Here is a 14,656-nt window from a genome sequence, read left to right as displayed (position 1 = left end):
TGACACCCAAAAGACCAAACTCCAAAGCCTGCCAGCAAATAATCAGATTCAGAAAATAAGAGGGAGACAATGGGAGTAGAAAAATATGGGCAATGGGACAGTCACTACCCTGTGATCGGAACCAGAGATCTAAGAGCCTTAGTTCGTTTCCTCATCATCGCTCCCTTGATTCAGCAGTGCTTCTTAAATGGTCTCCCTTCTCCTAGTCTTACCTCTCTCAAAAACCCACAAAAGGGATGAATTTTAATGAATATGACGCTATCCATTCCTGTTTAAAGTCCATCCATGGGCCCCAGCTGGTGTACCTCAGTGGACTGAGCACCGGTCTGAGAACCAAAGGGTCACTGGTTCAATTCCCAGTCAGGGCACAGGTTGCAGGCGAGGTCCCCAGTAGGTGGTGCATGAGAGGCAACCACACATTGATGTTTCTTTCCCTCTCTCCCTCCCCTCCTCCCTAAAAATAAATAAATAAAATCTTAAAAAAAAAGTTCATCAATGTAGCCCATCACCTTCAACCTGAAATGGAAACTTCTGATGCGACTTCTGAGGTCCTTCCTACCTGGTGCTTTGTCCCACATACTCTCTGCCCCCGCTACACAAAATTTCCTCCATTCCCTACGTATGGCTAGCACATGCCCCTTTACATTTTATTTGTGCCATTCCCTCCACCTACAACCCTGCATTCCCTTCTCCCAGAGAATGTCACTGACTCCAGAAGGGCTAACCTGACTTCCCCAGCTTGGGCTGGATACCCCTAGTCTGTAACCCACAATCAAAATCAAAAGATGTAAAAAACAAGCAAACAAACAAACAAAGAATGTGTTCTCACTAAGAATATGCAGATAATGAAAAGCAAGAATCAGAGTAGTAATTTGGATTTAAGAGTTTTAGCAAAAAAAAAAAATTCTTAACTAATTTTAAGAACTATGTAGAACTCCTACAGCAAAGTGTATAATCTAAAGATTCCCCACTGGCAATAGTTAATATATGTATCAATAACTATGATACACAGCGGTGGGCAAAGGTAAGTTTATAGTTGTATGTGGCACAGTTTATTCTTATATTATTATTTATTAATAATTGTATTTTCCTTTTTCTAAAGATTTGATTTATTTATTTTTAGACAGAAGGGAAGGGAGGGAGAAAAAGTGGGAGAGAAACATCAATGTGTGATTGCCTCTCACACACCCCCTCCTGGGGACCTGGCCCGCAACCCAGGCATGTTCCCTGACTGGGAATCAAACCAGCGACCCTTTGGTTTGCAGGCTGGCACTCGATCCACTGAGCCACACCAGCCAGGGCATAATTGTTGTATTTTCCATACAAACAACTATAAACCTACTTTTATCCACCCCTGTATGTATGTATGTTTATATGTATATGTACACACATATATACACATAAATATACACATTAAAATATATATATATATAGTTTGATTTGATGCCACTAGAGTTCTATTTGATGCCAGAGCAGCAGTCACAGGCAGCTGAGTGCTAGGGGAATACTGAGCAGTAGAGAAAAGAAGGCAGTCGATGTCTAAAAGTGTCCCCTATACATTCTCCCACAGTTGAAAAGAAGCTATAGACAAACCTCCTATTTCCTGCCTCTGGGTATCTTTCCTGCTCAGTATTCCCCTGGCACTCCTAAGAGGAGAAAGTAATGACGCACAAGCAAGAAATGGGCCCCAGTTCAAGGCAGTGTAGAAATGAGGAACAAGTATTTAGTCATCTCCCTTAAATGCATCTTCCTTTCAGGGCACAAGGTGTGTCTAACATATAGTAGATGTTCATTGACTATGAGAGGAATCCTTTTTTAACAACAACAAAAAATCTCCAAGTCCCAAGTATTTGGTGCAATCAATTAAACAGGCAGTTGTTTTTTTTAAACTGGCACTATTCTACTCTTTCCTGTCCCTTCCACCAATGCTGGTTGGCTTCATCTGTCTCTATTTCTTAATCTCTTGATTTTATTCTCTTATTTCTTATTCCCTGAAGTTCCAGCCCTTGGGTCCAAGCCCATTCACTTACCTTCTGAATTTGCCTATAATAATACTAGACAAATTCATTACTTTGCTTCATTCTTTCTATTTTTATTTTCTCTTTCTAAATCTGTTTCATTCTATTATGTTTTTAAATAAAATTATTTTAAAACCTTTCTAAAAAAAAGACACAGCACAAATTTATAACATTTAAAACCTGATCTTCCATCTCAGGCACTGCTCACTACTCGGGAAGCTTCCCACTTGGTGGTATAACCAGCTACACAGGCCGAAGACACAGCAGTTTGTTTGCCACGTTCCATGTTGAAGGAATGCCCTCTGCAAGATACAAAACTTCAACTTACTTGATTATTTCCTTGTGTGCTTGCTGCTCGAGACTTTAAAGTCTGAATTTTCTCAAAGACCAGGTTGACTTTCCTTTTAGTAGCATCATCATTATCGGTGCTTCTGAAAAAGAGGCAAAAGAGCCTGACTGGTGTGGCTCAGCGGGTCGGGTGTCAACCCACAAACTGAAAGGTTGCTGGTTCAGTTCCTGGTCAGGGAACATGCCTAGGTCATAGGTCAGGTACCCCGTCGGGGGTGTGCAAGAGGCAGCTGATTAGTGTTTCTCTTGTGTATCAATGTTTCTCTCCCTCTCTTTCTCCGTCCCTTCCCCTCTCTCTAAAAATAAATAAATAAGATCTAATAATTTATGTGCCATGACCCACAAACAAGCCCTCATAGAAGACAAATTGCTGAGGCATGATTTTTTTTTTTACAAAAAATTACAAAATCAGTGGAGAGCAGAATGGATAGTGTATTTTTTCATCCCATATATTGTCTCATACTACTACTCAGTTTGAGACAGGGGTTCCACTTTCAAACATGTGAAAGAGACACAACAACATTCTAAATAAGCTTGGAGGAAACATTCAGGGAAAATTTAATAACTTGTTTTTGATTCAAATTAATTATATCCATTGCAACAAGGGATTTCTCCTCTGTGTGTCTCACACATGCGTACATTCTTACTTTTCAACCTTACACTTAAGAGCGATCTGCAGTGATCTTAACCTGTTTAGCCTGTGTCTAAGAAAATAAATCCCCCAAGCTAAGACTGTCAACACAGCAGCCCTTTGTCTAGACTTTGACAGGTAGTGAATGATTGGCTAAAGCCTTATTAACTTCAACCACACCTTCTATCACACATACCTGACAATTAGGGGGAAATTTTTTTAAATACGTTTCTTTCAATAAGTGCCTCCACTAAAGTCTGTCTCACCAGTCTCTCAAATCATGAACCAAAATATAAAAGAATTTAGAGAATTTTAAAAATCAAAAGTTTTCCTGCCTTAACCTTAAGTAAAGCCCTTCACAGAGAGATACTAATAACTAGTTCTTGGCTAGAAGAACAGAAGAATCTCTCTGGTTCCTTCTTTTTCTCAAAAGGAGCCGTATCTTATATTTTGAACCTGACTATTTTGTCAGCTCTATATCACTGACAAATAATTGTAAGGCTCAATACAAAAATATGAAGTGTTTTGATAACCAATGAGTATTTGCCATGTGACTTTCAGTCATGTCAGGTTGTAAAGCTTTTTTTCTTTTTAATCACATCTGATGAGAGAACTGAAACAGAAACTTCAGATTCCTGACCTAGAATTCCAGCACAATTATTATCTAAGTAAGGACTGAAAACCAGATTATGCAAACTCAACCTCCAAGATAAGTACGTGGAAAGCGCTGCTTTTAAATGACTCATACATGCTTTAAAAATAATGGAAGCAGGGGCTCCTGGCCAATGTTAACTCTGGGGAGGAAAGGAGGTGTTTTTACTGCTAACTTCTCATAAGGGACGACAGAGTGCTATGGTGCGCACGGCGGAAGGCACCAGGAAGGTGACAGCAAATCAATCCACACCTGAATAACAGACATTCTTCTATCTTTGAATTTGGTTTCAGTGACAAATTCAGTTCAGTCATGTAAAAAATATATTTATAATTTTTAAAGTATGGCGTCCTTCCTTACACTCCCCTCCCCTGCCCTTCCCTCCCCACCACCCAAGATTTAAATGTTTCTGTGAAAACTCCAGCCATCGAATCTTAACCCTCAAACAGCTCACAGAGGGCCCCAAGGGAGGGCAAAACACAAGGTCTCAGGAGAGGAAATTAACAGCCCCACAAGAAATGACAGTATTTTGCTCCTTCAGGGCAATGTACTAACCCTTCTTTGAGGTAATTGTAAAGTATCTGCTTGGCCGTCTCCTCGTTGGTTTGTTGAGTGAGCTCTTGCTGGCCCTTTAACAGATCTGGTGTGGCCTGGAACAGAGTGTCTGTTATTAGATGGTGTTTCCAGGAAGAAGGCAAAACCCTGAAGCAGAAGCTTCCAGACTCATTCCTACTTCCCAAAAATGATTCCTGAGGTAAGGATCCTCCAACTGGCTCCACCACTTAGTGAGTAAGTAGCTTGGTATCCTTGGGCAAGTTACTTAACTTTTCCTCACCCCAATTTTCTCACTTGTAAATGGAGGTTAATAGGACCTACCTTCGCAGGGTTGGTGCCATCCTATAATACACAACAAACAGTGCCTGACACTTATAACCTTATTATCATTTTTATCATTATCATTAATTTTTTATTGTGTCTACCAAGACACTAAATATACCACTTAAATAAATTCCATCACTTTAGAGTTAACCTTAAATTAGGGTTAACCTAATTTCTCAGGCCAGGAATTAACCCAGCCACTCAAGTTCCTCATGAGGAAAATTCATACACAAACCTAAGCCCTGACCTCTGCATAGAAACAAACTCCATGTACTTCCTGACTTCACACCTATACAAACAGAAAAGTCAAACTTCTCTATAGTGTTTGACAAGTTCCTTTACAGACAAGCCCCCAGTGGAAATCTAGTTGTACTTGAATTATCTTAGAAAACCATACAATTGGCAGCAGAACATATCTGTAGGAAACACTCTGGTAAAAAATCGGATGTGCAACCACATATTCCAGATGGAGGATAGGTATTTCTATAGCTTCCTGCAGCATGAGACTGCAGCATTTAGAAGAGGGGGAGGGGAGGGGAGGTTGGGAACCTCACAAGAGCATTACCTGAGTATTTGAGGTGGGAGTAAATGTCTTCACAGAAATCTTCTTGGCACCAGAGTCAGGTGAAGTTGCTAGCCCCCGATTCTGTAACATCAGTGTGGCAGTGGCCGTTTTGATTTCCTCCTCCTTCTTATTCTGTGCTGGGAGGGAGGATGCATGTGCGACGGTCGTACTTTCCTGACCACCTTTGCTTTCTAGAACTTTCCCCTCTTTGCTCTGCTGGGGAGGTCTGGGGTGGGCTCCCTGAAGCTTGGTGGAAGCACGGCCCATGCTCTGTTTCCCACGGTGCTCCTGGGCTGGCGGCCGCTGCCACACCTGTGAGGGGCGCAGGAGGTGTTCGCTGGACTTGCCCAAGTTCCTGCTAAATTCATTTAGGTACTCCGAGTTCCCTTGGAGACCAAAAGGAAAGGCACTATCCACGCTTCTGGACCTCTTTCTGTCATCTGGATGGATTCTGTTTCGCCTCCCAGACCTTCCCCTTCTCTGCAGGCCAGGTTTTTGGTCAAATTTTTCAATTAATTGATCCACACCAGGAATTGATCCCGTATCAATATCTCGCCCAGTCCCGGGCAAGAAGGGGATATACCTTCTGTTTTCGTGACGATTCACATTGTCAGCATGGATGGCACATTCTTGATCATCAAGCAAAAATCTGTACAAGGAGTTGGCCGACGTGGGCGTTGTCGACGACGAGGAGGATCTCCGAGACCGAGACCGAGCTCCATCCAGGATGGCACCGGCTGAATCTTGTCGCCGGAAGGGAAGCACATCTGGCCTGGTTTTCTTGTTTTCAGAGTGGGCATCTGGGCCATGGGCAGGTAGGGGCCTCCCACTAGCGGAAAGGGCCTCCTCTGCCAGCCCCTCCTTGGTGCAGCTCTGCACATTCACACACACTGAGGTCTGCTTCTTGGGGTCATCTATGACCACCGAGCTGCATAAACGAATGGCTGTCACGTTGGATTTGGCCGGGTCTCCCAAAGGAGGGCTGGTAGGCTGGGAACTGCTATGTTTGGGAAAGCAAGTCCAACTCTTCTTATTGTTGATACCTTCGTCTGTTAAGGATTTTGGCCAATTACTCTCAGGCGGTTGGTGATTTTGTACATTCAACTCATTCTTCTCGGGGTCATAGGGTTGCAAAAGCTCTGGGTGCCTCTGAAAGTTCAGTACGTGGGATGGCTTCATGGGCCCCTCTTTGCACTCTACAACCCCATTCTTGCCCTCAAAGAGAGAGGGCTGTTTCAGGGCCCTTACTGAGGTGGGTTGGGCATACGGGTTTTCTGGAAGCTGCAACTCTTCTGCATTGTGCTCCTCTAGCCCAGCCCCATTGCTGGGATGCACAGGCAGGTTATTAATCACTGGAGATGGAAATGAGGGCCCATTTTCAGAAAAAGATGTACCTGGCACACAGCGCTCTGTATTATTCAGGACTATGTAGGGGTGGCCATCGATTCCCTGTACCCGAATACTGACACCATAGGAGCCGGCCTTAGAGGGCTGGGAATTCCTGGATTTTTTGGTTTCGTCACTTGCGAGTCTCAGATGGACACCGTATTCCTGCTGCACGTGCTGATATTCACCAAAATACAGCTCCATGCTTCACCGTTCCCACTACCGGGGAGAGATGGGACAAAAAGAGGACATTAAGTTAGAATCACATCTGTTTAAATGAAGATTATGTGCGGAAATGCCAAAGTTCAAAGAAAACAAAACACTTTAAGCAGCAAGGAAACTTCAGAACCAAATGCTTGTCCAAGCAGGCCTTTCTGGATGCTCCTGGGCTCAGAGACCATGGTGTTTATCAACACCAGGCCTGAACCCTGGCCCAAGGGTAGATGACTGGTATAATGATCTGAAGCCCTTGGCATAACCTCATGATTCTGTTTCTAGCTGATGGGCTGTTCTGTTTGCTTCATTTTTATCCTTAACTGTTTTCCACATACTTTATGCTATTTATGTTTAACCAATAGGGAAATTCCAGTTACCAGCATTTGAGAAAGAGTAGTTTTCCATGAAGTCAACTAAGAGCTATGGTGTTTTGACGCTCACCACTTTTCTTTCTTCCTATACCATTAGTTTTTCTATCAAAACAACCCTCTCAATCTTTTTTATGCATCATACTGCTTTGCAATCTTCATCACTATTTGTTTGGATATACTGTTCAAAATATTTTTACTTAAAGGAAGCAGTTGTTTGTGAGACCGACAGTGAGTGATAATGACTAAAAACAATTTTCAATCACATTTTCTTACTAAAAAAGATCAAATAACATATTGATCTTAAATACGTTATGTAAAACTGAAGGCTCAAAGCTCTTTATTTTGTGATGGGTCCTAACGCCAAGAATCACTGCCTTTACCCTTCTGGTGTGTGGCCAGGCTTGTCAGGACCGCACACAGATCATCAGCCCGTGCCACGCTTGGCAGTTCTCTCACCAGAAATTCACTTTCATCGCACCAGAAAGCTCAAACAGCAGTAAGAGCAGTAAGAGCAGTAAGAACTAGTCACAGATCACAGCTGTCTCATTTCTTTCACTGCTAGCAGACGTTTTGAGTTTCTTTCTATACTGAAATCAATCTGATAGCATATTTTCCAAGAAAACCATCTATTTGATCCACATTCTCAAATTGATTTACATAGTTTTGCAAAGTGTAAACACTTCATCTCTGTGTCTATTTCTCATGACCTAGTTCTGTTTGTGTTTTCTTCACCAACTTCTTGATTTCACAGGTAAAATATATGTCTATGTTTTTTAAATTGTTGTTCCCCCTAAAGAACTAGCTCTTAGATTTATCCTTTCTTTTCTTCTTCTTCTTTTTTTTTTTTTAGATTTTGTTTTATTTATTTAGAGAGAGGGGAAAGCAGGGAGAAAGAAAGAGTGAGAAACATCGAAATGGGAGAAAAACATTGATCGGTTGCCTCTCCCACACACCACAACCTGGGACCAGGCCCGCAACCCAGGCCCGTGCCCTGACTGGGAAATGAACTGGCAATGCTTTACTTCATAGGACAACACCCAACCAACCGAGCCACGCCGGCCAGGTCAGATTTATCCTTTCTTTATTTTTTTTTTTTCATATTCTAATTTACTGAGTTCTAGTTTGAACATTATTTTTAAAAATATTTTATTTATTTTTACATATGGTAAGGGAGGGAGAAAGAGAGAGAGAGAAACAACAATGTGTGGTTGCCTCTCATGTGGCCCCCACTGGGGAGCTAGCCCACAACCTAGGCATGTGCCCTGACTAGGAATTGAACCTGCCATGCTTTGGTTCGTAGCCCGCACTCAACCCACTGAGCTACATCAGCCAGGGCCTAGTTTAAGCATTGTTATTTCTTTCTGCCTTCCTTTATTTTGTTGTTTTTGTTTCCAATTTCTTTATTTGCATGCTTCATTTGTTTATTTTCATTTTTAATTATATTCCACAAATTGCGATATGTGACTGTGTTGGTTAGGAATTTTGTTGGTTCCTATTAACAAAGAGACTCAAAAGAGTTAGGATTTTTGCCCTAGTTAGTGTGGCTCAGGTGATTGGAATGTCATCCCATAAACCAAAAGGTTGCAGGTTCAATCCCCAATCAGGGCACATACCTAGACTGCAATTCAGTTCCTCCTTGGGGTGTGTATGGGAGGCAACCAATCAATGTTTCTCTCTCCCATTGGTTTCTCTCTCTCTCTCTCCCTCTCTCCTTTTTCCTCTCTCTCAAAAGCAATGAAAAAATGTCCTTGAGTAAGGATAAAAAATATAGGAGAGAGAAGTGTTTTTCCCTCCAGAGGTAGGAAGTCCAGACTGGAATGAATGGATTCCAGGCTATTTTTGAGGAACGCCTCTTTTTATCTTTCCACTCACCTACCTTTAGTGCCTGTTAGATACCTTATGATTATAAGATGGCTGATCCAGAATCACATATGCCAAAGACTTATTAGACAGCTGAGTCAACCTCTTTTAAGGAGCTTTCTTGGAAGCCCTGCCCACTGATCATCCCTTGCATCTTATTGGTGAGAAGTTAATCATATGGCCACTGCTCAGCCCCACTGACTGAAAGGAGGGCTGTGAAATAGGGCTTTTAGCTGGTCGGTGCCATGCTCAACAAAATCACCGTTCTGTTAGTAAAAAGAGAGAAGAGAACAAACATTGAGAAGGCAGCTTTCCACCACAGGAATGTTTCTATTACTACTTTCTAGATGGATTGTGGTTTTGATTTCTTCTTTGACACAAGAGTTGTTTTTGAGAAAGTTTTCCATATCCAACATGTTTGTTATTGTGTTGTTTTGGTTTGGAGGGTCTCTATTTCTACATGTTGTACATTTCTACTTGCATTATAGTCAGAAAAAGAAGTCTATTACTTCTCCCTTTTTAAATGTATTAAAGTTCCCTTTGTGGGCAAACACATGGGTTATTTTTGTCAATGTCCAATGAGTGCTGGTTGTAGTCCCTTTTTTAAGGCATGACATTCAAAATGCATCCATTAGAACAACCTTCCAATTACTTGATTCAGCTATGGCGCACCCTTACTAATTTTGTCTCCCTGAAGACCCAAGGAGACATTTGTCTCCTACTACTGACATGATGCTGTCAGTTTTGCTTGGTGACTAGCCTTTTAGATGTAAAACACGTTAGACGTCATCACCTATTTTACAGACAGAAACCACTTGGAGAGGTACATTCATCTGCAAAATTCATCATTATTTCACAGGTTCCAGTCATTTCATTGCCCATTTCCATTTTCATCAGTTATACTAACATTTTTAATCAAAGTAAAACAAAATATAATGCCAACCTGTACTCTCCACCTTCCCTCCCTTCATCCCAATCACATTTCGTAGAGGAAACCGATTTCAAATAATAGCTGTTTCTTCTAGTATTTACCTCCATGTTGCTAGGTAATATGCTTATTTCTTAATTTACTAGTTTTATATATGGTAAACGACACAGCATACATGTGAATTTCTCATTCTGCTAGCTTCCCAATAATAAAATCAAGGGCCAATTGTTTTATATTATCATGACTACATATTGTTCACCAAAGAGCCAAACTGTAGACTCTGGTCACCTATTGTTTCTTATAAAACTTTAACTTTTCTAGGGTTAATAATTGATTGCTATTTTGACTTGTGTTGTTTTCTATGTAACTATCCTTAAATCCTTTTATCTGCTGCATCACCACTGTTACTTACTGGTGTTAATTTCCAGATGATCAAAGCAGCAGATAATTTGGTAATCTTGTCCCCTGGTGACCCTTCTGCAACCCTCTACCATCCCGCCCTGGTCAGCTTGTTCTCCTCCTCTTCTTCTGAATTGTTTCCCAGTTTTGTGTCTTCCTTTTTCTGACTTTACCCTACTGGTCTGATGGAGCATACTTCCACCTGATATTTAAGAAAAGTTCCAAAGGAGTACATTTTTGAGTCCTTGTAGTCTGAAAAAAAAGTCTCTAATCTATGTTTATTTTTGATTGATAACCTAACTGAATTTAGAATCTAGGTTAGAAATAATTTTCCCTGAGATCTTTAAAAGTATTAGTGCATTATCTTTTAGCTTCCAGGAATGCTGTAAAAAACTCCAGTGCCATTTTAATAGCCTTTCCTCTGTGTGTGCCCTGATTACTTTACTCTGAAAGCTTCAGGACATTTTATTTGCCCCTGATGTTCTGAAATTTCACAATGATGTACCCAAGTGTGGGTTTTATAAAATTAAACAATTTTATGACACATGGGCACTTAATATATTCCTTCAATCTGAAAACTCATGTCTTGAGTTCTATGAAATGTTCTTATATCATTTCTATGATAATGTTCAGAGAACCATTTTATTTTGTTTTTGTTTTTTGCATCTACTATATTAGTAATGTTAAATCTCTTAGACTGAATTTCAATTTTTGGCCTTTCTTTCTCATCTACTTCTCAACTCCATTTTTTATTTTTTTGTTCTACTTTTGGAGAAATATATTCTCGACAGTTTGTTTTTTTAAGTATTTAATTTGTTATTTCCACTATCTCCTTCTTGTTCTCTATCCTCTTTCATAAGTGCTATTCCCATTTTAGAAATGAAATAGTTTCTTACTTTCTGCAAATATTACCATAACTTTTTCCAAAAAATACATTTTCTCTGCTACTTGCACCATCTCTATTTTCTGCAAGGTTCTCTTTTCTGTTTTGTTTTGGTCCATGCCCTTCATGGTGAGGCTTCCCTAACATGACTCAGTTCCTTAGCTGCCTAATCCTATTTAAGAGCAAAGTACCAAAAGCAGATTGGAGGCTCTTTATGTGTGGAAATGTTATTCACCGGTGAGCTTCAAGTAATGTAGGAAAAAAGGTGCCAAGCGTTCTTTCCACTGAGGGACCCATATATTTCAGTATCTGGGGGCATTTTTTTTTTCTAGAGCTGTTCTATTTGTCAAGAAAAGCAGGGGGCTACACAGGCCTGGCTGCTGGCATAATGGAACAGGGCAGGGGACAAGTATGGAGGTCCCAGCTCTCATTCAGCCCCCTGTTTTCAGTCCCCCACAACCCCTCCCAACATTATTCCAGTTCAGTTTTTCCAGATAATAGGCCTCCAGTCTGCTCTGGGGTGGGGAGGTGGGTACCCACATATCCAGGGTGCAGAGGAAGCCTTGTTCTAGTTCTCATGGCCCTAACTCACTAGATGCTGGCCCCTCGCCCTGCCTTCCACAGTCACTGGGGCCTCCCATCTGAGCCTATCAGCAGTTCTGCAGGCAAATCACTTCATTTCTACACTGGCAGCACTTTTAGGTTGAGGTATCTATCACTCTGCTAATTCAATTATCACTCCTCCATTTGCTTTGGAGCTCTCTTCTGCTAAGTCTCCATTGCCATTCTTTGTCTTTGTAGGTTTAATTTTTACTCTTTTACTGTCTTTTGAGTGGGATTTTGAAAAGGAGAGCTCTATCACCTAGCTTGTTGAGGCTAATAATATTTGTGAAATGCTTCAATACGAGGATGAGAACAGCTAACGTGCCTTAAACTGATGAAGCAATGCTTCAGGCCCAAACCAGGGGGACTGGGTATGTCCCCAATCCCTTGTTTCCAAGCTACATAGGCATATTTTATTCTGCAGAAGTGTTTGTATTCATTAAAGTTTATTTTTAAAACTTTTTTAACAGAAGAGCTTCTGTACGAACAAGTTTATCCACTGTGATTTTTTAAAAATGATATTTACTAAATGAGGTCATTTTGCTCACCAATAATCTCTTCTTCTGCTGGCTCTGACTTTTCTATGAAAATATTTCTTCTACTATTTATTAATAAAATTCTTTTCTAGGGTTCTATAGTCCTTTTCATGAGTTGCTGCTACTACAGTCAACACTAATTACATTTCAATCTTTGAATAAGACCCGTTTGGTTTATTGCAATCTTAGCTCCCTGTTAGCAAATTAATCCGCATATTTGAATTTCATGAAATGTCCACAATTTACATTTCCTTGACAAGAAATCTTCATCCAACATTTTCACAGCGTGACATTTCTCAGCTGGGCACTGGAAACGTGGATTTCCTTCCCAATCACAGTGTAAACACTGAGTTAATGAATGAATTTAAGGACAGATGTTCTCCATTTTTCAGACACGGGGTCACCTCACGATTTTACGTGCTCCACAGACACACTTGCTCAGCCAGGGACTAAGCCCAACTGAGGGCTTACATAACTTGGCAGTGCATGCTGAGCAATTGCCAGGATGTTAACACTGTGGCACTTGGCAAATAAAAGGGGTCTCTTGGAGTGGAAATAATGCTTTTGGAAAAGACCACTAAATGATGATAATTGCTTTAGTTAGTGAGATCAATGAGTGTGTTTGTGGGTTAGAACAAAGAGCTTAGCACTTGGAAGAACTATGGACATACGCCAGATAGAGAGAGTTCCTCTCTCTGGGCCATCACATGTGATCAGCTGAGCATGGAGATTAGTCACAATGCTGGGCTACATACCCACTTTAATTCCCAGTGGCATCTCCAAGACCTGGAAGCATATTCACCAGCAATTCCAAAGGCCCCTGTGGCTACTAGGAAATGCCCCCAGGCAATTGGAACCTTCCTCCCTTGCTTGCTTGCTCTCCCTCCTGAAAACAACAGTCCCCACCACCCAGGCCAGGCTGGCTCAAACACCAGCGTGGCACCTGGCACAGGGGAGGGACTCCATTCATGCTGGCTTGGAATGAATACTTCTAGTTTATCACAAACCTCATTTAAAAGAGCATCTAGCCCTGGCTGGTGTAGCTCAGTGGATTAAGTGTCAACCTGTGAACCCAAAGGTTGCGGTTTGATCCCAGTCAGGGCACATGCCTGGGTTGCAGGCCGGGTCCCCGGTTGGGGGCATGCAAGAGCCAACCAACTGATATTTCTCTTGCACACTTATGTTTTTCTCCCTCCCTGCCCCTCTCTCTCTGAAAATCAATAAATAAAATCATTTTTAAATAAATAAATAAAAGAGCGTCTGAAGCAGAAATGGGGAGCTAATGAACCTCCGTGCAGTCTTGAGCTTAATTGCAGGAAATAAGAAAGGAGCCACAATACAAAAAGTCACTGCAGGTGGGATGATACACACAAGATAACACCTCTAAAGAGTTAATGAGATATTCACTCCTAAAGGACTTGCTTGTAAGACTTGCAGAAAGACCTGAAGTTTGTGTGGGAATACCCACATTAGAACCTCAGCTACTCAAATATTGAGTGATGGGAGGAAACTAAAATTTGGGTGGTTGGGCACACAATGCAATACACAGGTGGTGTATTATAGAATTGTGACTTGAACTTATCTGGTCTTATTAACCAATGGCACCCCAATAAATTTAATTTAAAAAAGAATATCAGCTAAATAAAAGTGAAAAATCAGAGTGCAGGAACCCAAGGTTAGCAAAATGCATACTAGTTTTTTAATGTATTCCCAAACATGACGGAAAGAGGCAACTTATCTAAATGAAGCCATATTTCCTTCCTTTCTTTTCTTTTCTTTTCTTTTCTTTTCTTTTCTTTTTACTTTTCCTTCCTTCCTTCCTCTTTCTTCCTAACTACCTATCTCCCTCCCTACCTATCATTTCTATAGTTCAAACATAGGAAAGTGACCAAACCTTTAATATTTCAAAGGAAATGTCTTCACACACAGTCAAGCCTCCAGAACTCCATGGAAAAATTATTTTGAAAATCAACTTTGAGGTTTGAAAACAACGGCCAAGTTGCTGTTTATTTTACACAGTTCTATATGGTTTGAATCTCTTTACATGGATATGACAATCAAAACTTTTCTATTTGGGGGAAAAAAATAAAATACTGAGTTCTACAGCTTTCCCCCAACCCAACTCGTAAAAAAAAAAAAAGGAGGGGGGGTGGCAAAGAGAAGAGAAAAGCCTGTGGGAAATCTCCTTGTACACTAGGGTTAGAAACCATGGGGAATCCGCTAGGGGCGTGAAGATCGGGATCACCAGGCTAACCTGACCACACTCAGATCAGAGCACAGCCGCCAAGCCGGCTTTCCTGGGATCCCCACCTCGCCCCTGGAAGAGCATCCCCTCCCATCCCCATCAGCGGTTTCCTGCCACATCAGTGTCTGTTCCACTT

General features: G+C 41.2%; 1 protein-coding gene across 4 annotated transcripts in view; it reads right to left on the bottom strand.

Annotated features, from left to right (window-relative positions):
* CGNL1 (cingulin like 1) overlaps window positions 1-14,656 on the bottom strand; it is a 152,365-nt gene that overhangs the window by 92,037 nt on the left and 45,672 nt on the right. For 3 of the 4 annotated variants that reach the window (XM_045822905.1, XM_045822906.1, XM_045822907.1), the window contains 3 exons: window positions 5,094-6,698; window positions 4,205-4,299; window positions 2,347-2,449 (listed from right to left, as the gene is read on the bottom strand). In XM_045822905.1, coding sequence (XP_045678861.1) covers window positions 2,347-2,449; window positions 4,205-4,299; window positions 5,094-6,683 — 1,788 coding nt within the window. In that variant the 5' untranslated portion in view covers window positions 6,684-6,698. The remainder of the gene's footprint in view (window positions 1-2,346; window positions 2,450-4,204; window positions 4,300-5,093; window positions 6,699-14,656) is intronic. The other variant, XM_045822908.1, reaches the window with a different exon arrangement.

This window comes from Phyllostomus hastatus, unplaced genomic scaffold, assembly GCF_019186645.2.
Source record: "Phyllostomus hastatus isolate PE091 unplaced genomic scaffold, TTU_PhHast_1.1 phas_scaffold_501, whole genome shotgun sequence".
Taxonomy (NCBI): domain Eukaryota; kingdom Metazoa; phylum Chordata; class Mammalia; order Chiroptera; family Phyllostomidae; genus Phyllostomus; species Phyllostomus hastatus.
Note: the sequence above shows the minus strand (reverse complement) of the source record. Positions and strands in the feature narration are given on the sequence as shown.